The following is a 24,403-nucleotide window of genomic DNA, read 5'->3' as shown; positions in this document are numbered from 1 at the left end:
TCAGATTTGTATTGATCTCTTTTATTCCAATGACAAGACATGAACCACTGATCACTAGTCAGAGGACAGACTGACACTAGGTAACTACTTAGCATGCTCACAGCACTGGGCCATGACATCAAAACATAGAGGCGGAGTTACAATAGGTCATTCACTTGCATGTCTTTTTAACTTTGGAAAATAAAAAGCAAATCAGCACAATTTTTTTTTCTTCTCAGATTTGCTGAGGGAGATGAGGGTGGCTATGATCCTGTGCTTTAGCAGACACCTCCAGCAGCGTGTGTGCATTTACTCAATGTGTTTTTATAGTATGTGTTGGTCTTATGTGTTTGGTGTGTCTAGTAAGCACGTATGGTGTATGTATGAGTTAGAATTTGGCAGACAGCAGAGCTTCTTTCTCCAGCAGCAGGTCTCCATATCTCTGTTGCAGCTCCTTCTCTCTCTCCTGCTGTCTCTCCACATCCTCCCTTAGAGCCTAGACAGAATGAGAAAATTAAGTCCATTAAGCAACTTCACATGCCTCCAGTTTTTGTCAGCTGCTGTGTGTGTGTGTGTGTGTGTGTGTGTGTGTACGTAACCTGATGTTTGTGTGATATGGCCGGGTGTGTGCGTGAATATGTGTACCTCTTGTCTGCGGGGTATAGCTGTGTCTTCTTGTTTCTTCAGCTCAGTGAAGGTGTGGAGCTCTGTAGCAGCCTGCTCAACCTGCTCCCACAGTTCACCATGTTGCTTCAGTAGGCCTACAGCACGGGACTGGTACCCTCCTAGTAACACCTACACACACACACACACACACCCCCCATATAACTGCTCCCACAGATCACCATTATGCTTCAGTAGGCCTAGAGCAAACACATGGTACTGTTTAGAAACACCTTTAGACACATTCAGAAAGAGTATAGGTGTATATATTCACCTTGAGACGGCGCTCCAGACGAGCAGCACGACGGGCCTCACATGTCATATGGCCTCGGTTTATCTAGGAATATGCAGATTAACACATCATAAACACACACTTACAGATAATTCATAATATAAGCCACCTATGAATCAGCAGCTTCTAGTGTATAAAGAACATGATCGTGTGTGCATGGTCTCACCTCCAGTTTCTTCTCGAGGGAGTCTATTCTGTCCTTCTTGGAGGCCAGGTTGGCCCTGGTGTAGCGGCTCTGGGCGGAGAGGTACAGCACCTGGCCGTAACACTCCTCCCACACCTGGCTGTAGGCCTCCATGGACAGGTCCCCGTGACCCATACCTGCCCTCACCACCTCCATCTCCTGGCTCAGCAACTCACTGGCCTGGGGTGAGGGGAGAAGACACATTTGATAATTTATGCATTTCAAGCAAATTTTCCCATTGCATAGATAGGGCTGTGGCGGTCATGACATTTTGTCAACTGGTTATTGTCATGCAAATAGACAAACAGTTTCACGGTAATTGACCATTAATCAACAAACATGTTTAGCATCTCAAGGCCTCCACGCACACAAGCCACTGATGTACGCCTTTGGAATATCTACATTTAAAAGAAGTACATTTAATATACACCATCGCAATAAATCCATTATTCATTAGGCATGTCTAAAGCAACATGATAAGAACATGTATTTCAGAAGAACCGAATACGAGTTGGCCTACTGTATGTTATCTGGTTATCCCATAGGCAGTAGGCTTGTTCATTTAGCAGGCAAGATATGCTTATAAGTCTCGTGCCATTATTTTATTTTAAGAATAATATAATTGAACTTTGAATTTAGTCAAATAGAAAGGATATTTTTTCCCATTCCGGAGTGAGTGTGCCTCATGCTTCACACCCTGTTCTCTCATCAAGTGATCACATTTTCACCCATCAGACTATTCTCTAACACTAAATGACAAATTTGTTTTGATTTAGAAGGGCCCATTATCAAATGGGTAGGAACAAGGGCAGGAGAAAAAAATACATGTCATCTGTAGGCACTTGAATAGCCCGGCTATTCCGGTTTCATAACTGAGGAGCTGAGAAATAAATATACAGTGAGCTCCATAAGTATTGGGACAGTGACACCTTTTTTGTTGTTTTGGCTCTGTACACCAGCACTTTGGTTTTGAAATTATTCAATGACTGAGGTTATTGTGCAAACTGTCAGCTTTAATTTGAGTGTATTTTCATCAATATCGGGTGAACCATTTAGAAATTACAGCACTTTTTGTACATAGTCCCTCCATTTTAGGGGACCAAAAGTATTGGTACAAATTCACGTCGATTAAAGTACCAAATTATTATTATTTGGTCCCATATTCATAGCACGCAATGACTAGATCAAGCTTGTGACTCGACAAATTTGTTGAATGCATTTGCTTCTTGTTTTGGTTGTGTTTCAGATTATTTCGTGCCCAATAGAAGTGGTAAATAATGTATTATGTAATTTGAGTCACTTTTATTGTAATTAAGAATAGAATGCATCTAAACACTTCTACATTAATGTGGATGCTACCATGATGAGTGAGAAATTTAGAGGCATAAATACCATACCGCCCCAAAAATGCTAACCTCCCCTGCTATTGTAATGGAGAGAGTTTAGCATGTCTTGGGGGTACGATATTTGTGCATCTAACTTTCTCACTCATCATTATTATTCACGATTCATTAAGGACTACCCTTAATCATGGTAGCATCCACATTGTAGAAGTGTTCAGAAACATTCTATTCTTATTTACAATAAAAGTGACTCCAAAATGGCAATACATTATTTATGATTAATAGCTACAAAATAAAATAAAATAATCTGAAACTAAAACAGCAAATGCATCCAACAGGTTTGTAGAGTCACAAGCTTAATGTAATCATTGCATGCTAGGAATATGGGACCAAATAATTAACTTTTGACCACTTTAATATACATAAGTGAATTTGTTTGAATACTTTTGGGCTACGTACAAAAAGTGCTGTAATTTCTAGACGGTTCACCCGATATGGATTGAAATACACTCAAATTAAAGCTGACAGTGCACTTCAATCTCAGTCATTGTATCATTTCAAATCCAAAGGCCTGGAGTACAGAGCCAAACCAAAAAAATGTGTCACTGTCCCAATACTTTTGGAGCTCACTGTAGTAGCAGCTGGAACTCGCTCTTTCTAGTGGCAATCATCAAAACTCCGCTTTCACACAGGATTGCAAGAACACTTATTTCACGTCACGCATCAACCACTATTTGAGGAGCATGCAGCCTCTCGCTGCACGACAGGTGATATTCTGTCATGGGCTCTCCAACCATGTTCCTGCAGCTACCCAGTGCTTAATTTGGGAAACCAAGTTAAATCTGTTCTGGAACATCGATAGCATTTTATAATTTAACCTTTATTTAACTAGGCAAGTCAGTTAAGAACAAATTCTTATTTAAAATGACGGCCTACCGGGGAACAGTGGGTTAACTGTCTTGTTCAGGGGCAGAACAGATTTTTACTTTGTCAGCTCGGGGATTCGATCCAGCAGCCTTTCAGTTACTGGCCCAACGCTCTAACCACTAGGCTACCTGCTGCCCAGTAACATGTCTTGACAATGAAACATTCAATTAAAGCATTGACATCCCCGCTCACTCGAGACAGGAATTAAGGAGAGAGGAGATGAAAATGCACAGTGATGAGATATTCTTTAGCCAAAGGTACTGGGGTCAGCCTTTTAACTATGAAAATTATGAAAAGACAAATTCACTATAATTGTAGGCCAACTCTGTAAGCCACCCTGCACAATCAATAAACCAAAAGCATTGCCTAGGCCTATACGTTCTCTCCCATACTCAAGGGTAGAAAGTTTGGAGCGTAGCATAAAGTAACCAATCCATCCTGTTTGCATAATAATATAGTCCACACTCAGACGATTATTAGAATAAGTTTAATTTGAGTATAGGCCAGTTTTACCAATTTTGTATCAAAAACACATCTTCAATCTACTGTGTTTTTTAATGTTTTTCCTGCCGTGCATAATGTGTGGTGGGCTCTGTATTGTATAACCAACCGCACAATCAGTATTTTAACTGGGTTTTTGATTTGGGCTCATAAAATGTTCTTCAGAAAGTATTCACAACCCTCGACTTTTGTTGTAATCCAGAGGGAATTTAAAATAGATTAAATCTATATTGTCACTGGCCTACACACAATACCACATAATGTCAAAGTGGAATTATGTCTTTCAAAATGTTCACACATTTAAAAAAAATAAAAAGCTGAAATATCTTGAGTCAATAAGTATTCAAACCCCTTTGTTAAGGCAAGCCTTAAGTTCAGGAGTAAAAATGTGCTTAACAAGTCACATAATAAGTTACATGGACTAACTGTGTGCAATAATAGTGTTGAACATGATTTTTGAATGACTACTTCCTCTAAACTCAGCAAAAAAAAAAGAAACGTCATTTTTCAGGACCCTGCCTTTGAAAGATAATTCTTAACAATCCAAATAACTTCACAGATCTCCATTGTAAACGGTTCAAACACTGTTTCCCATGCTTGTTCAATGAACCATAAACAATTAATGAACATGCACCTGTGGAACGGTCGTTAAGACACTAACAGCTTACAGACGGTAGGCAATTAAGGTCACAGTTATGCAAACTTAGGACAATAAAGAGGCCTTTCTACTGACTCTGAAAAACACCAAAAGAAAGATGCCCAGGGTACCTGCTCATCTGAGTGAACATGCCTTAGGCATGCTGCAAGGAGGCCTGAGGACTGCAGATGTGGCCAGGGCAATAAATTGTAATGTCCATACTGTGAGACGCCAAAGACAGCGCTACAGAGAGACAGGATGGACAGCTGATCGTCCTCGCAGTGACAGACCACGTGTAACACCTGCACAGGATCGGTACATCCAAACATCACACCTGCAGGACAGGTACAGGATGGCAACAACAACTGCCCGAGTTACACCAGGAAGGCACAATCCCTCCATCAGTGCTCAGACTGTCCGCAATAGGCTGAACTGAGGGAATGTAGGCCTGTTGTAAGGCAGGTCCTCACCGGCAACAACGTCGCCTATGGGCACAAACCCAACATCGCTGGACCAGACAGGACTGGCAAAAAGTGCTCTTCACTGACGAGTCGCGGTTTTGTCGCACCAGGGGTGATGGTCGGATTCGCGTTTATCGTCGAAGGAATAAGCATTACACCAAGGCCTGTACTCTGGAGCCGGATCGATATGGAGGTGGAGGGTCTGTCATGGTCTGGGGCGGAGTGTCATTGGACTGAGCTTGTTGTCATTGCAGGCAATCTCAACGCTGTGCGTTACAGGGAAGACATCCTCCTCCCTCATGTGGAACCCTTCCTGCAGGCTCATCCTGACATGACCCTCCAACATGACAATGCCACCAGCCATACTGCTCATTCTGTGAGTGATTTCCTGCAAGACAGGAATGTCAGTGTTCTGCCATGACCAGCGAAGAGCCTGGATCTCAATCCCATTGAGCACGTCTGGGACCTGTTGGATCGGAGGGTGAGGGCTAGGGCCATTCCCCCCAGAAATGTCCAGGAACTTGCAGGTGCCTTGGTGGAAGAGTGGGGTAACATCTCACAGCAAGAACTGGCAAATCTGGTGCAGTCCATGAGGAGATGCACTGCAGTACTTAATGCAGCTGGTGGCCACACCAGATACTGACTGTTACTTTTGATTTTGACCCCCCCTTTGTTCAGGGACACATTATTCCTTTTCTGTTAGTCACATGTCTGTGGAACTTGTTCAGTTTGTCTCAGTTGTTGAATCTTATGTTCATACAAATATTTGCACGTTAAGTTTGCTGAAAATAAACGCAGTTGACAGTGAGAGGACATTTCTTTTTTTTCCCTGAGTTTATGTACCCCACACATACAGTTGAGAGAAAGCCAAGAGTGTGCAAAGCTGTCAAGGCAAAGGGTGGCTACTTTGAAGAATCTCAAATGTAAAATATATTTTGATTTGATAACTTTTTTGGTTACTACATGATTTCATGTGTGTTATTTCAGTTTTGATGTCTCTACTATTATTTGCTGCTGCTTGACAAAAAATACGAATCGACCAGTCGACTAATTGGGGTGAGCCCTACTGCTACACACACGCATTTTGTGTTGTAGATATATGTTGTGAAATGTAATCTAATGTTTTTAATTGTATATAACTGCCTTAATTTTTCTGAACCCCAGGAAGTCAGTGCTGACTTGACAGCTGCTAATGGGGATCCATAATAAATACATATCTAATCAAGATAGTGTTATTTTTAATGTTTTTTTTTTTTTTAAATAACTTTTCTTCAACTTTGTATTTTAATCCGACTTTGTAACAAAATTCAGGAAAAAGTCAAGGTGCGAATATTTTCTGAAGGCACTGTATAGCTAAAAACTAGTATGCATATGGGTGTTCTACTTTCAATTTCTTAAATGCTTTTTAAATTAATCATTACCTTAGAAAGAACTGTCCATTTCGTTGTTTGGCTTTGAAACAACATCCACAACGGCTATGTTTTCCATGTAGTTCAACTGGTTGAACTTTTCTTCAAATCGATCATCTAAATTGGTTTCAAATTCTTTTTTTTTATCCTCTTATGTAGTAAATGTGTCTTTCTATTTTCATTGTTTATTTTTTATTTTTTCCTTCATGTGAAGCACATTGCATGTCTGAAATGTGATGCATAAATAAAGCTTGATTTGATCACAGGGAGGTAAAAAATGATGTAGCCTAATGGTGAGTTTTAAAAGCATGATTCTCTTTTGATGTGTGTTTGTGATTTTCAATTGCATTTGCATTGATGTCAGAGTGGTTAGAGGGACAATAGACCCCAGAGTATGAGGCCATTAGAACCTGATGATCATTAGCGAGTTGGGTACTATTAATGTCCGAAGTGCATAAGAGAAGATAACCGTGGCTCAACGGTCACTTGGAATTTGACTGTGGTCACCACAGTAGCCCTATGCGTGTCCACCTTTCCTATTTATTTTAGGATTGAGGCATACTAGAATAGATGAAAACACAGCTGATGGAGACTAGGGGTGTGGAAACATTGCCATACCCGTAATCTTATCCATAAATTGACAGTTGATAGTCGGATCGGATGATACTCGTGATCAAAAAAAATTGAAGTGTTTTAATATGACTAAGTACAGGGCATTCACTTTTCCCCCCCACATTATTACTTTACAGCCTTATTAAAAAAATGTATTAAATAGTCCCCCCCCCCCCCCCCCAGTCCACTCACACAATATCCCATAATGACAAAGAAAAAATAGCTTTAGAAATTGTAGCTAATTTATTGCAAATAAAAAACTGAAATATTACATTTACGTAAGTATTCAGACCCTTTACTCAGTACTTTGTTGAAGCACCTTGGGCAGCGATTACAGCCTGGAGTCTTCTTAGGTATGATGCTACAAGCTTGGCATGCCTGTATTTGGCGAGTTTCTCCCATTCTTCTCTGCAGGTCCTCTCAAGCTCTGTCAGGTTGGATGGGGAGCATCGCTGCGCAGCTATTTTCAGGTCTCTCCAGAGATGTTCGATCGGGTTCAAGTCCAGGCTCTGGCTGGGTCACTCAAGGACATTGAGACCTGGTTTCAGACAAGAGAATCTTGTTTCTCATGGTCTGACTGTCCTTAAGCACCCTTTTGGCAAATTCCAAGAGCTGTCAGAGTGACCATCAGGTTCTTGGTAACCTCCCTGACCAAGGCCCTTCTCCCCCCGATTGCTCAGTTGGGCCGGGCGGTCAGCTCTATGAAGAGTCTTGGTGGTTCCAAACCTCTTCCATTTAAGAATGATGGAGGCCACTGTGTTCTTGGGGACATTTAATGATGCAGACATTTTTTGCACGCTAACCCACATCTGTGCTTCGACACAATCCTGTCTCGGAGCTCCACGGACAATTCCTTCGACCTCATGGCTTGGTTTTAGCTCTGACATGCACTGTCAACTGTGGGACCTTTATATAGACAGGTGTGTGCCTTTCCAAGTCATGTCCAAGCAATTGAATTTACCACAGGTGGATTCCAATCAAGTTGTAGAAACATCAAGGATGATCAATGGAAACAGGATGCACCTGAGCTCAATTTCAAGTCTCATAGCAAAGGGTCTGAATACTTGTGTAAATAAGGTATCTGTTTTTTGTTTTTTTTAAATAAATTTGCAAACATTTCTAAAAACCTGTTTTTGCTTTGTCATTATGGGGTATTGTGTGTCGGACCTTTTTTTTTATTTCATCAATTTTCGAATAAGGCTGTAATGAAGGGGAAGGTGTCTGAATACTTGCCGAATGCAATGTAGATGTTGGCAAAATACCTCACTGCACATTCTCACTACAAAAAAGATGCAGATTAGGAGAAGCGCATGTGTGAGTCCTAAACTTGCAGTGGGCAGCCAAGCGCGCATTGGTTTAATCTTTTTCCCTACCCTTGCTCTGCATGTTAAATATTATGCACATTAATAGCAAACCTCCTCGCCATGTGATTTAGCAGGCATAAGCAATCTAAACGATCAGACCGAAAACATGCAAGGAAAACTTATCAGGTAAAATTATGAAGCAAGTGAACGTGAAATACAGCTTCACTCTATCCAATCAGAGCAGCAGGATGAACTTACAGCCAACACTTCTCTTTACAGACAGCCAGTTGAGTTATTTAGACTACATAGAACCTCGCACATGACTGACATGAGAAAGATGCGTGCTGGCACCCGAAAATTACTTTTTCCCCCCAATAACGGATAATTACAATAAAATACTCCGACAATAATACTTTTCAGAAAATTGCCCATATCCGTTACGATACTTGTTTTGTAAGACTACTCAACACACCCCTAATGAAGACCATTGCGGTGAAGTAAAAACCGGTTGGGCAACACTGGCTAATAGGTGTGTGTGTGTCTTTGTTTTACCTGTGCCAGATCCTCATTGCTGATTGGCTGGTAGGGGTGTCTGTCCAAGTGGGCAATGTGTTCTGCGTTGTTGGAGGTGGAGGAAGGCCCTCGTTGTTTGCTGCGCTGTGGTTGGATAAACAAAGAATGTCAGTTCTGCCCCAAATGCAGCCCTGTGTGTGCACATGTACACATACCTGTTGGTTGGCTGGTGGGTGGTGTAGACAGTCAAAGTGCAGCATGGTGATCATCTCCTTCTTGATCATCTCCTCAGCCTGCTGCAGCTCTGACAGAGGATCTGTTCCCATTGGGCGCAGGATGGACTCATTCACCTACACAATTTTGCATTAGTATTGTCGCTAATGTCAGGGCCGGGAAGGGGAGAAGGTGATGCACTTGAACTCGGTGTGTGTGAGATAGTGTGTCACTGTGTGTGTGCATACCTCTGATGGTCTGGGTAAAGTCCTCTGTACAGCAGTGTGTCTCAGCTTCAGCTCTTTCTCCCTCTCTGCGTCCCGAGCAGCCTGCAACACACACAGACATAGGTAGGATAGTCTACAGTAGAGCTTTATGAGATGTATGCATGCGTTGATGTGTTACAGGATACCTGTTTGCGTAGCTCTATCTCCGAGGCATCCTCTATGTATCCGGTCTCTGTCTCCATTTCCTCCAGTTGAGTCTCTGCGTTTTCTGGTAGAACAATCTCAAAGTCATTCTTGGGGACTGGCAGCGACATCAGACCCAGCTTCAGCTGCTCCCTGGACTCTCGTTGCTACACACACACACACACACACACACACAAAACAGTTACACACACAAACACATAAAAACTCATACAAAACAGTAGCCAACTCAAAAGTAGTTTTTGTTACCAGATGTTTAGCGTAGGCAGGGTCTGCTAGTTGTTCCTCAGTATTGATGTTGAGTTTGTCTCGTAGAGGGGTGCGTCCCGGGGTTACTCCAGGGGTAACAGTACCGGGTCCTTTAGGGGTTAAACCTCCCTGGGGGGTCATACTGCCCTCTGACCCCGGACCGGGGGTTCTACAACAACAACAGTGTGTGTCAATAGCCTGTTGGGGTGTGTGTGTGTATGTGTGTGTGTGTGTGTGGATGGCTCGCGTGTGTACCTGAAAGGTGTGGTCAGTACAGTATTAGGTGTCTGTACTGCCTGTCTTTGGGGTGTGACTCCTGAGAAGTCACTCTGGTGGAGAGGAGTGTTCAGACCTCCTTTCAGAGGAGTGTCTACGTTAGTCAGAGCCATAAGGTTCTGGGCCTCCTAGAGAGAGAGAGAGAAAGAGAGAAAGAGAGAAAGAGAGAGCGAGAGAGAGAGAGAGAGAGAGAGAGAGAGATATACAGGTAACTGCCAAAATAAAGGAAACACTTGAATAAGTGAGGGATACAAAGTATTGAAAGCAGGTCATTCCACACAATTGTGGTTCCTGAGTTAATTAAGAAATTAACATTCCCTCATACTTCGAGTCATGTATAAAAATGCCCAGCTGGCCATTATTTTGGCTACCATGGCTAGAATAGATCTGAGTGAGAGAGGGTCTCAAAGGAGCATAGGGGGTTTAAAGGGTATGTGTCTCAGTCACCAGATCTCAACTCAATTGAACACTTATGGGAGATTCTGAAGTGGCGCCTGAGACAGCGTTTTCCACCACCCTCAACAAAACACCAAATTATGGAATTTCTCGTGGAAGAATGGTGTCGCATCCCTCCAATGCGGCTATTCCCAAACTGGGGTACGTGTACCCCCAGGGGTGCGCAATGCCGTCGGGGGTACGCCAAATATAAATGTCATTCAGATTTTCAAACAGTCCATTTAGATTTTCCAACAGGGCTATACATTTGGGTGATGATTGTTTTCGCCTGAGTAGCCTCGTTTCACTGGCAAAAAGAAAATTAAACCATCTAGTGTTCAGCGAAATAACAAAGTCAAATACAGGTAGCCTAGTCAAATAATGAACATGCAATCACATTAACCGTTACTCTCTTGCGGGAATTCCACTAATGGTCGGTATGTAGCCAAACGTAGCTGCTGCTCATTCCGTTTGCTCAAAAACGATTCAATTTCAAAAATAAGCCACAGGAGTTTGAGCGAGAATTAAGACGACTTTCGAGTAGTAAGACATGTATAAAAGCAACAGATACCATTAATAAAAAGGGGCTAGAAGCATCTTCTATGGTGAGCTACCAAGTGGCTAGGACAGGCAAGCCCCATACTATTGTGGAGGACTTAATTCTTCCTGCTGCCGCAGATATGGCTGGGACAACGCTGGGGGAAAAGGCCAAAAAAAACTATACAGACAATGCCTTCATCAAACACTGTTTCACAATGCATCAGTGAGATGGCAGGAGATGTTTTGAAACAATTAGTGCTTCGCATACAAGCCAGTGAATTCTATGTGTTACAGCTGGATGAGTCAACAGATGTGGCAGGCCAGGCACAGCTCCTGGTATATGTCCGTTACGTTTATGGGGGGGTCAATTAAGGAAGACATCTTCTGCAAACCAGGACAACAGGAGAGGATATTTTTTTAAGTACTGGACAGCTTTGTGACATTAAATGGACGTGGTATCTGTACTGATGGCGCAAAAACCATAACAGGAGAGTGGTAACGCGTGTGCAAGCAATTGCCACTTGGGTACACTGCAGCATCCACAAGAGGCTCTTGCTGCCAAGGGAATGCCTGACAGCTTGAAAGACGTTTTGGACATTAACCTCTCTTGGGTAGGGGGCAGTATTTTGACGTCCGGATGAAAAGCGTGCCTGTAGTAAACTGCCTGCTACTCAGGCCCAGAAGCTAAGATATGCATATTATTAGTAGATTTGGATAGAACACACTGAATTTTCTAAAACTGTTTGAATGATGTCTGTGAGTATAACAGAACTCATATGGCAGGCAAAAACCTGAGAAAAAAATCCAACCAGGAAGTGTGGAAATCTGAGGTTTGTAGTTTTCAAGTGATTGCCTATCTAATACACAGTGTCTGTCATTTTGCACTTCCTAAGGCTTCCACTAGATGTCAACAGTCTTAAGAACATTGTTTCATGCTTCTACTGTGAATGGGGAGAGAATAAGAGCATATGGAGTCAGATGACTGAGAAAATGACATGAGCTCAATCGCGCACACTCCCGTGAGAGTTAGGTGTGTTCCTTTTCATTTCTGAAGACAAAGGAATCGTCCGGTTGGAATATTATGGAAGATTTATGATAAAAACATCCTAAAGATTGATTCTATACATCGTTTGACATGTTTCTACAAACTGTAATATAACTTTTCTGACTTTGTCTGAACTTACTGCGCAAGCACAGTGCATTTGGATTACTTGACTGAACGCGCGAACAAAAAGGAGGTATTTCGACATAAATATGGACTTAAGTGAATATTTATAATGTTATTTGTGACTTCTGTTGACTCAAATGGCGGGTATCTGTATGGCTTGTTTTGATGTCTGAGCGCTGTACTCAGATTATTGCAAAGTTTGCTTTCACCGTAAAGCTTTTTTGAAATCTGACACGGCGGTTGCATTAAGGAGAAGTTTATCTATAATTCTGTGCATAACACTTGTATCTTTTATCAAAGTTTATGATGGTATTTCTGTAAATTGATGTGCTCATTCACCGGAGGTTTTGGAGGTAAAACATTTCTGAACACACCAATGTAAAATGGGGTTTTTGGATATAAATATGAATTTATCGAGCAAAACATACATGTATTGTGTAACATGAAGTCCTATGAGTGCCATCTGATGAAGATCGTCAAAGGTTAGTGATTAATTTTAGCTGTATTTCTGGTTTTTGTGAGGCCTCTCCTTGCTTGGAAAATGGCTTTGTGGTTTTTCTTGTCTAGGTGCTGTCCTAACATAATCTAATGCTATGCTTTCGCCGTAAAGCCTTTTTGAAATCGGACAATGTGGTTGGATTAACGCAAAGATTATCTTTAAAATGGTGTAAAATACTTGTGTGTGTGAGAAATTAGAATTTTGAGATTTTTGTTGTTTTGAATTTGGAGCTCTGCTATTTCACTGGCTGTTGGCGAGGTGGGACGCTACCGTCCCACATACCCCAGAGAAGTTAACAAAGTTAACAATTTTCACTTCAGGGGCCTTGCTTTATACTCATGTATTTTCTACATGATGCAATGATATGGGCAGCGACCATGTAACACTTTTACAACATACAGAAGTGCGCTGGTTATCAAGTGGCAAAGTATTGACACGTTTTTTTTAAATTGAGAGACGAGCATAAAGTTCTTTTCTGACCATCATTTTCACTTGTCTGACCGCTTGCATGGTGACGAGTTTCTCATACAACTGGCCTATCTGGGTGATGTTTTTTCTCACCTGAATTATCTGAATCTAGGATTACAGGGACTCTACGTAACTATATTCAATGTGCGGGACAAAATTGAGGCTACGATTAAGAAGTTGGAGCTCTTCTCTGTCTGCATTAACAAGGACAACACACAGGTCTTTCATCACGATATGATTTTTTGTGTGCAAACGAACAAGCTTACAGACAATGTCAAATGTGATATAGCGAAGCACCCGAGTCATCTAGGTGCACAATTACGCAGGTGCTTTTCTGAAATGGACGACACAAACAGGATTCATTATCCCCTTCATGCCCTGCCTCCAGGTCACTTACCGATATCTGAACAAAAGAGCTTCATCGAAATTGCAACAAGCAGTTCTGTAAAAATGTAATTTAATCAGAAGCCACTGCCAGATTTCTGGATTGGGCTGCGCTCAGAGTATCCTGCCTTCGCAAATCGCGCTGTTAAGACACTGATGCCCTTTGCAACCACGTACCTATGAGAGAGGACTCTCGGCCCTCACTAGCATGAAAACTAAATACAAGCACAGACTGTATGTGGAAAATGATTTAAGATAGACTCCAATACAACCCAACATTGCAGAGTTATGGGCATCCTTTCAAGCACACCCTCCTCATTAACCTGTTGAGTTATTCAAAATTTTCACTGAACAAATGTAGTTTTAATTTTTTTATTTAACTAGGCAAGTCAGGCAAGAACAAATTCTTATTTACAATGACGGCCTACCCCGGCCAAACTTGGACGACGCTGGGCCAATTGTGCTCCGTCCTAGGGACTCCCAATCACGGCCGGATGCGATTCAGCCTGGATTCGAACCAGGGACTGTAATGATGTGTCTTGCACTGAGATGCAGTGCCTTAGACCGCTGCGCCACTCGGGAGCCCATACAAATAAAGTTTTATATGTAAGATTGCTAAATAAAGAGCATAATTATTGCTTACTATTATTTGTGCCCTAGACCTATAAGAGCTCATTGTCACTTCCCACGAGATGGGTTATGACAAACTCACTCATGCTTATGTTTAATAAAATAAAATATATTGTATAGTGCGTGTGGCAGGCTTAGAGTGTGCTGACCCTGGTGCTAGAGGGGGTATACAGCTGGAGGTTGAATGTTTGAAGGGGTACGGGACAATAAAAAAAGTTTGGGAACCAGTGCGCCAATAGATTATCAGACATTTGAAGAATCTATGCCTAGGCGCATTGAAGCTGTTCTGGCAGATTGTGGTAGACGAAGCCCCGATTAAGACAACATGTTGGGTGTTTCCTTTATTTTGCCAGTTACCTGTATAATGTCAGAGGTGTTGTGTTGACATTCATTTGATGTCATGACACACATTGTATGGTGAACAGCTTGCTTCATGTTATATCCCGAGAGACAGAAAAAGGGAGAGAATGTGTGTACCTGTAGTATCTTGTCCTGCGCAGCAGGGGTCTTGGGGGTGCGTAGCCCAGTTGCCATAGCGCTGTTGGTGAGGCTGTATTCTGATAGGAGGGCTGAGGAGGCGGAGTTAGTGATCCCAGACTCCTCAGCGGTCTGACGAGCCACTTCACTGGCCTGACCCAGCTTCACCACCTCCTCCAGCTCCGCATCAGAGATCTACACAAACACATCAGAAAGACACAGCGTCAAGACACACACACATACACCAGACAGTGTCAGACACACACAACATCAGCCACACAGTCAAACTTCACTGGCCTGAGCTAACTCCACCACTTCCTCTAGCTATTCATCAGAGATGAACACACACAGCAGAGATGAACACACACAGCAGTGTTACCTGCGGTGCAGGCAGCACCAGTTTGCTGCGTTTCTTGGTGAACTCTGCTACTCCGCTGGTCTGCAGGATGGCTGATGGAAGATCACTCTCCTTCTTCTTCTTGATCTTCTGTCTATCCCTCTTCCTCTCCTTCTCTTCCTTTTCACTGAGGACACAAATAATGTCAGACACACACAGGTCTCTCCTCTTCACATTCAAATGAAAAAAATATAACCTATACACAGCCCAACCCACATCACACATGTAGCGTGACATGCTGACCACACCGGGCACACACGTGCATCTGCATGCACATATCGATTTTGTCCATCCACACCAGACGCAATCAGGACATTCAGGTTGAAATATCAAAACGAACTCTGAACCAACTTTATTAATTTGGGGACAGGTCAAAACACATGAAACATTTAACTAGCTAGTTTGCTGTTGCTAGCTAATTTGTCCTGGGATATAAACATTGGGTTATTATTTCACCTGAAATGCACAAGATCCTTTTTTTCTTGGATCTTTGTAGAATTTTGACCCATATTTACTCCAACAATTAATCCACAGATAAAAGGGTAAACCAGATTAGTTTCTATTAATCTCTCCTTCTTCAGACTTTATATGGCAGTTGGCAACCAACTTTAAAGGTGCATTACCACCACCAACTGGACTGGAGTGTGGACATCACGTGCTCCTAAAAACCAATGAGATGAGAATTGCGGGAATTGCAGAATGTGAAGCTTAAAATTTCAGCTATTTCAGCGCCTGGCTACGTAGACACACCTAACGCGAGCGGTGTAGACAGCATGTTAGCCCAGTAGAGATAGTGTGTTTGTGTGACTGACTTGCGTAGCTCTCCGTCCAGGTGTTGTTGTCGCAGGCGTTTGAAGTTTGGTTCCAGACCTTCGTAGAGCTCCATGCTGGTGTCATAGAAACCCTGGAATCATACTGAGCATTTAGCACCCAATAATACATCGATGTGTGTGAGATGTCTGCGTGTGTGTGATGTGTTACCTGAGAAGGCTTCTTCTCAAAAGGGATCTCAGCATTGTAGTCCACTCCTCTCTTCTTCTTCCTCTTCTTCTGGGCATTGATGCCTGCGGCCCTCAACTCCCTGCGCTTCTGTAGAGCAGCCAGACGTCTGGGAGGGGGAAAGAGGATGTGTGTTTGTCAGGGTTGTACATTTTCTATATTTGGCACAGAGCAAATTATGAAATGTCTGTCTGAAGGTCATGCTGAACGTTATGCAGCAAGTGCCACAGCATAACAGTTTGCAACAATCACAAATCCTGCATTTGTTGTATTCACGACACAGCTCGATTGAAACACAGACGTGTGCAAAAGGTGTACCTGGCCTCCTCCAGCTGTTTCTCTCTGGCTTTCCTCTTAGCTTTCTTCCCCTGAGTGTTGGCCAGACGAGCTCTGGCCTCAGAAAGCATCTCCAGCTCATCTACACACACACACACACACACACACACACACACACACACACACACACACACACACACACACACACACACACACACACACACACACACACACACACACACACACACACACCACACACAGAGTCAGGTATGGCTGGTTTTGTCTCATGTATTTTTACCATTCAAATTGACAGCACAACAATGACCCGAGGAAAGGATGCACTGTGTACCTTCATCCATATCCACAGGGTCAGGCCTAGCAGGCTTGGTTTCAGGGTTGGGGTCGATCTCTCCAGGTTTCAGTTTCCTGGGATCATCAGCTGTATCCTCCTCATTGTCCCTCTGGGCCGCTTTGTCTCTATACACACACATCAAGAAAAAGCATAAGAACACTCCAATAAGTCTTCTCTGAACACAAAGAGAAAGTGTGTGCGTGTCTTACAGCAGGAACTCGTAGTGCTCCAGACACTGGGCAGCGGTGCGTCCTATGATAGGAGCAATGGTCCTCCACTGGGTTGGCATCAGCTTGGCCAGATGGAGTAGTTTCTCCTCTTCCTCTCTGGACCACTCAGTTTTCTTAATGCTGGGATCCAACCACTCATACCTACACACAAACACAACAGATTAGACACACACAGACCTCTTTCCACACACACTCACAGATACCACTCAGTCTTCTTTGGTGTTGGGGCTCAGCTTCTAATGCCACACACACACAGACAGACAGACAGACTGACTGACCAGCGGGCCTTGCACTGTTTGGCAGACTTGCGGTGCAGCAGGGAGGCAATACGAGACCACTGGTTCTTCCCATATTTCATCACCGCTGCCTTCAGGATCTCATCCTGGGAGAAAGAGGGGGAGGGGCATTGTTTTATTGATTAATTAATTAATTGTTTAATGATCCCAGAGGGAAATTCAACTTCAACTGCAGACAAACAATTTTAAAAGATAGACAGCGTTACAGGGATACTTTGGGATTTTGGCAATGACTCCCTTTATCTACTTCCCCAGAGTCAGATGAATTTGTGGATGCTAATGCTTTCGTGAGCCGATGCCTGGAAGACTATGGGTAGATAGCGCAGTGACTGGGAATCTAACGCTCGTTAGCAATTGCACTAAAGCTACTGCACGCAGGTACATAAAAATGGTATCCACAAGTTCATCTGACTCTGGGGAAGTAGAGAAAGGCCAGTGTCAACTAGCCAGTGTCAACTAGCTAAATTGAAGTTCAGCTAGCAAGCTACTTTCAGCAACACTAGTATTTTTACACACTAGCGTGGCTCGTTAATGGGTTGCACAAAACTGAACGGTCCACAGGAAGCCAGAAGTTAAATTGCATAGTCCTGTGTAAATGTGGGCTACTCTTTGCGTGCTGAAATCTGTAATTTTTGATAAAACTTAATTTTCTGTGAAGTCGGAACTGTTTAGTCGGCTAGCCCTGGAGGCAGCTCCGCAGTGGTCACTAGTTGACACAGCCACAAAGTCATAAAATCTGATTTTAAACCTAAAACACACTGCTAACCCTAATGCCTAACCCTAACCTTAAATTAATACCAAAAAACGAAAAACGAAAAAAACAATATAGCCAATTTTGACTTTGCAGCTGGCCCCTCTAGCAGAAACCGCTCAGTTATGCCTCCATGGTAAGACTAATGACAATAAAGGTCAACCCGCTGCTCGCGGTGAACGACTCCAGGATTTTAGGAGTCGACTCAGACTCCTGTGGTGTGAGTCGAAGTAGTCGACTCTTACTCGAGTCGCAAAATAAACTGCTGCGCACACACAACCTAATTATTGGAGTCCTACTAGGAACTAGGAAGATTAATATTGCATTCTATGGAGGATTGGCAAGAACATGATGCTGCCCATTTGCTTAGCAACTTACAAAAGGCCTATTCTGTTTGAATATATATGGTGCTGTTCAGGAACTAGAATATTTCATTGATGTTTCTGCTCTTTGTAGCCTTACCAGATCCCATGGGATGATGCGGCACACTATGCCAAAAAGCCTACTCTTTGCCATGTTATATAGCATAGCCCTGATTGGACGGGACTAGTATTACTAGAGACATTGGTTATCTAAATATTATGCAAGCGTGTGTTAGTACAAGTCTCAAAGGATTTGTTTTTCCAAACGGCGCCCTGTATATAGAATTTTTTTATTTTTTTAATAAATAAAATGTACTTCCCTCAATTGGCTTATGACGGAAGCCTGGGCCTCATTTATTAATCATGCGTAGGCACAACTCTGTGCGTAAACCATGCGTAGGGTCATTTCCATACAAAGTGTGAGATTTATCAAAATGAACATTTGCTTATGCGTAAATTTACACACAGGCACGACGATGCGTACGCATAGTGACAAGTGACAACTGCTTATCAAGCGAAGAATGGGGAAAACATGTTGAAAATGTGTAAAATTGTGAATGTAATAATCAAGACATTATTTGATTTCATTGTATTTCCATTGTGAATTCATGAAACATATTTTGACAGGTATATAATTTGACCACAGTGCATTCGTGATGACAATCCATATAAAGTACAGTCATTTTTTATTTAGAGGCATGTGTGAAAGTGAAACCATTGTTGAAATACTATAAAAGATATCATGGGAAATCGAATGAGAGCCTGATTTTGCTCTGTTTGAAGAGTTAGCACACACTGCATTTCACAGAGCGTGTTTTTAGAGACATGTGGGTATTTTTCTACAGAAAGTACAGATTGGTTTTGGGAAAAGATATGATGAGCCAATGTTATAGGATTTTTGCGACGATTTAAAACCTCCTTTAAAAAAAGCCAACATGCCATTCCGGTGCACATCCAAGTACTCTCCAGCGTCTGGTTTTTGACAATGGGCACTTTTCAACGGGAGCTTGGCGATCGGCATCGCATAGCCCTTGTCGAGCCAATGTTTTGGATGCAATCAGCAAAACTAACAGGAACGCATACAATTTTCATACACCACCGCACAACAGATTGAAGTCAAGAGGGGTTTCTTTGCTATGATGCCATCAATGGGTTCCAAAAAAACAAAAGGCGCAATAGACGGCAAAACTATTTAAACTATGTGAACAGAAAAGGCTTCCACTCTATGTGCAGGTGATAAGTTATGTGATGTGCAAAAGACGCTGCTGAACGTGTTGGCCAGGTAGAACTCTAGACTCATTCATTTTTCAGAACAGCAATGTTGGCCTATATGCCTATAGGAGGGAGCTGTTAAGGATGGATGGCTTATTGGTGAGTGTTGCTTACTCATTTGAAGTAGGCTATACTTCTCATTGCTAAAGCAACTTGTATTGTCCTAATGGTCCTCTTGTTGTAGCTATGTTTTTATTTTTACTGGTCAAGCCACAACTAAGCGAGCCAAATAAATCCTTTAGGTTGTACTCAATCTCTGACACTAGCACCTCTATTTCAGTCTCGGGAACAGTTATTTTTCGTATCTTTTTTGCTTGCTCCCTTGTATTTCATGGTGCGGCGTTGTATATTCTCCACGGGGTTTAAAGGTATGATTTTGAGCATATATGTTTAATCAGGGGCATTTGGAAATGCTAACAGCCAAGGTCATGCACAAGCACTGCGAACAATTAGTATTTATCAATGGTTCTTTTTTTAAATTTTAATTACATTTTATTTAACTAGGTAAGTCAGTTAAGAGCAAAGTCTTATTTACAATGACGGCCAACTCCTGCCAAACCCTAACCCGTACGACGGTGGGCCAATTGTGCGCCGCCCTATTGGACTCCAAATCACGGCTGGATGTGATACAGCCTGGAATCGAACCAGGGTCTGTAGTGCCGCCTCTAGCACTGAGACATAGTGCCTTAGACCGCTGCGCCACTCAGGAGCCTACCAGTAGGATTGTTTGATAAATTACACTTTTTCTATGCGTAGGACCATTCTAAATCCTGTTCGTAAGTAGTATTTTAGAATAGTTTCTACACAATATTTATTTGACCTTTATTTAACTTGGCAAGTCAGTTAAGAACAAATTCTTATTTACAATGACGGCCTACAACATTTTAATTTAATGCATTACAGTTTTTCCTGAATGCTTAAACACTAAGTGATTCTTGAAGCACTATCTCTGAAACCATTAACACTTGTAGCCAATGCATTTACCAAGTCTGCCAAACTAAATGCACGTTCTCTGCTTTACACACAGTTTGTAATTTTATAAAAAATGTTGCAAAACTGTAAACACAACTCACTGCTTTACACTCAGTTTGCAATTTAATAACACTTCCAGCAAAACTGTAAACACTGGTCTCTACATTGCTACACTATTTCACCAATTGCCTTTCCACATTGACACATGTGAAAACAATTTTGGTTATTGAGTTGACTTACAAATCAGAGCTTGAGCACTATAAATAGGCCACAGGTAAACATTTGGTTTGGACAACAATGGAGGCCAATATTGGACAGAGTAAAAGGGGTGAGAACTAGAGGAGGATGAGGAGGTGAAGTATTACGGGGGAGAAGGAGAGGATGAGGAGTCAGGAACACAATAACTGATGAAATCAGAGCGAGTGTGTTTGAACTTGTTGTCAACCATGGGATGAGCATGAGGGAGGCTGGGCAAAGGGTTCAACCAAATCTGAGCCGCTATACTGTTGCAGGTATCATCCGGATATTTCGAAATGAGAGCGATAAGTAACTGCAAGTGCTGTTGTCTTACTGGTACAGTAATATGTACTGTACTTTCATAATGAGAAGGATCTACCACTGAAACCATTCAAATGTTTTTACAGAACTGCAAGAAAACCAGTATCTGGTGGAAGAGGTCGACTTTTCACCTCAGAGCAGGAGACCCACATTGTAAATATGGTCATTCCAAATAATTGCATCAGAGAACTGCAGGATCATATAATGGCAGATAACACCATATTCCAAAACGTCAACAGAGTGAGTCTCTCTGCACTGTCTCGTCTACTGAAACAACAGAATAAGGATGAAGCAGCTGTACAGAGTCCCTTTCAAAAGAAACTCAGACCGTGTAAAACTGAGTATGAATATGTGCAGGTAAGCTATACTATCCTATCATTGGTACTGGATCTGGAAGTGTATGGTGCTACATCATATTGACTGATGTGGTGGATGAATCAGAATTAGTTGGGTAACATGGATAATTAAGATGTTTTATTAGTATAATATGCTTGTGAGAGATACTTGTCATTAGAAAGTGTCCTTTGGACTCTGGTGTCTTTCAGCTGCACGTTTCCCTTAGCTGGGGCTCAGTCACTTGGGGCCCAGAGAGGGGAGAGGTCAGATTTGTTTTTTTACATGTCTCTGTTGCTATGCAGAATCTCAGCAAGAGAGGACAGAATGAAACATTGCCTTCATGTGAATGTGTCTTTACCTATTCTTAAACCATGTGAAGGGATGGCGTGATTAATGGGGAACCAATTATTTGTCTCCTCAATGTCTGTGCGCAGGTCACTCCCCTCAGTGAGCTTGTCCAGGAGTGGGAACAAGAGGTGTCTTACTGAGGATGGGCCTCTATGAGATAGCACTGACAGAGGAGATTTATGGTGTATTTTGATAAGAACACCTAAAAAGCATTCCAGAGGACATGAGCTAATAGTTCTGTTCAATACCGTACCAGGGAGGGACGGTTCTAGGGAGACCAGACACTGGTCTATATAATGACTCTGTTGATATAGCAGTTGCTGTGTTTTATAGATATATTTTCATACAAAACTTAACCTTGTGACCCATTCTATGCATCTGTGGTTTGTCATGTACGTTGAGAAGGGTGGACCTTGAGTATAAAAGCTCTTTGTATTGAAGGTGTAGTCACCTTTTTCAATGGCATCATTGAAGGTCAAGTGCTTTTGCAAAAGTATCTTAATTAAATTAATTAAAGATGTAGTTAACTCGGACTGGTGTGTTTAACTCTCCTCATTTGGTAATGCAGAAATTAGCCACCACACTGATCCCTGTCTTTTCGTACTGTGCTACATTGTTTTGTCTTTTCTCTTTCAGAGAGTCATGGAGCTAAAAGCAGATGCAGTGCATTATGAGCTAATATATGTGGACGAGGCAGGTTTCAACCTTGCAAAAACAAGGGGCCGCGGCAGAAATATCATCGGACACCGTGCCATCAACGTCCCGGGATGAACATCATGCAATCCTAGGCTAATACAACACTGCACACATTATCACATTTCTAGATACCCTCCACAACAGACTAATCCCTAATCACCAGGGGCCAGAGCAGCCCAGGTACATTATCATCTGGGACAATGTTAGTTTCCACCGGGCTGCTGTGGTCCGCAATTGGTTCACAGGTCACCCACTTTTCATCACACTCAATCTCCCCCCATACTCTCCATTCTTGAATCCTATTTTAGAATTATTCTCTGCATGGCGTTGGAAGGTGTCTGATCGCCAGCTCGACCAGCGCATACCCCTTCTACAGGCAATGGAGGAGGCTTGTGGAGACATCGATTAGGGGTCATGCCAGGCCTGGATACGGCCCTCCAGGCGATACTTTCCACCCTGCCTAGCTCAAGACATCGCATGTGATGTAGATGAAATCTTATGGCCAGCCCCACAAAGATGGTTGAGATGTAGCCTACATTTTTTCTGTTCTTTTTTTCTAGCACAATTGTTTTCGTTTTCTTCTACTGCGCTTGTTGTTGTTTGAGGAGTGTTAGAACATTGAGATTTATTTGTACTTTTCCCCCTTATATGTATTTGATAGTATGTTATGTTCGGAACACACATCCATACGTACACATTTGGATACCTGTGTGTATGTGTGTTTACTACATGTATTGCAAACTGCTATGCCCTGTACACAGAAAAAGCAAAAGCCACAAGTGTTTTTCATTTATACTATCAGTGCATAGTTGGTGCTTCGTTTGCTTATTCAAATGATGGTTTGTGTGTACAAATTTTTAAAAGAGTTTGAAGAGTTTTGCAAGAATTGTTTGCTTTTGCAAGAGATGTATAATGTTTTTCTGGTTTGGTGTACAGTTCTGTGGTTAGTGTGTAGAGTTTTGCAAAAAATAGCCTATAGTTTCAAAGATAGTGCCTATGCAATCAGAAAAAACTGTAATAAATGAGGCCCCTGGAGTGGAGGTTTTTATTTTAGGCGTTTAGATATTTCAACGTCAACTCTATAGACGATAATAGGCTAAACAGGTAACTCGTGCTTGGCTGCCAAATGTATAGGTGTCCCCATAATATTTAAATTGGGGTTAGTGTGATCATAATCATTATTTTAGCGCTCAATGGTAGACATCCTTACTGATCAAAATGCCCACCATCCTGCTGAACCATATTTACAACACTTGGATGAGAAAGTGAATTTTCCATTTCCAAAAAGTTTAACTCAGTGGAGAATTGGTGATCTATTGACTAGGACGGTGTTCCCCAACTGGCTGCTCATGGGCAATATTTTTACCTGGCCCCCCAAGTTTTGAGCTACGATTATTTTGTTAAATCTTCATCAACCGTCCGGACCACAAGCAACATTTTATTTCACTTCTGGCACCGCGGAATCTTCAGTTTTTTTGCAACCATATTACGAGCAACGCTAGTGTGTAAATAACATTAAATACACCAGCTATAAACAGCTAACGTTACTAGCTAGCTACCTTAAACTAGCTAATGTTGTTACCTAGCTAGTTGACTAGCCAACTAACGTGATCCAGTGAATTACACGATGTTGAGTAGCTAAATCAATACATTTACATGGTAGCTAGTTAACCTGGCGTAAGAGTTGAGTTACCTATCTAAAAGTATTTGAATATTAGTTGGAAACTAGCTAGCAGCACACCGTAGCGTTAGCCATGCCAACTTACCTCGGTGTTTCGCCATACACCCCCCTTGATCATGATACGCGGCATCTTGGCTGTTGTGTGTTGCTACCCTTCAGGTAGTAATTATAAAGAAACAACTAAGATATCACAAAATAAAACAATACGAAGAGTTCGACAAAAAAAATTACTACGATATACGAACGCGTTATGTTTTCAACATGGACAGAAATGCAATATGGCGG

General features: G+C 42.1%; 1 protein-coding gene across 1 annotated transcript; it reads right to left on the bottom strand.

The window, feature by feature from the left end:
• Nucleotides 1–24,403, bottom strand: cdc5l (CDC5 cell division cycle 5-like (S. pombe)). The gene is made up of 19 exons (XM_014191023.3): nucleotides 24,204–24,403; nucleotides 17,125–17,228; nucleotides 16,826–16,987; nucleotides 16,614–16,741; nucleotides 16,307–16,406; nucleotides 15,971–16,097; nucleotides 15,802–15,893; nucleotides 14,972–15,116; nucleotides 14,593–14,787; nucleotides 9,971–10,119; nucleotides 9,716–9,884; nucleotides 9,451–9,615; nucleotides 9,287–9,367; nucleotides 9,041–9,175; nucleotides 8,865–8,969; nucleotides 1,101–1,298; nucleotides 917–979; nucleotides 625–774; nucleotides 1–475 (listed from the first exon to the last, which is right to left on the bottom strand). The coding sequence occupies exons 1-19, from the start codon at nucleotides 24,246–24,248 to the stop codon at nucleotides 368–370; spliced, it is 2,421 nt and encodes an 806-aa protein (XP_014046498.1). The 5' UTR covers nucleotides 24,249–24,403; the 3' UTR covers nucleotides 1–367.

This window comes from Salmo salar, chromosome 01, assembly GCF_965601325.2.
Source record: "Salmo salar chromosome 01, fSalSal1, whole genome shotgun sequence".
NCBI classification, from domain to species: domain Eukaryota; kingdom Metazoa; phylum Chordata; class Actinopteri; order Salmoniformes; family Salmonidae; genus Salmo; species Salmo salar.
This window is presented reverse-complemented; position numbering and strand designations above follow the sequence as displayed.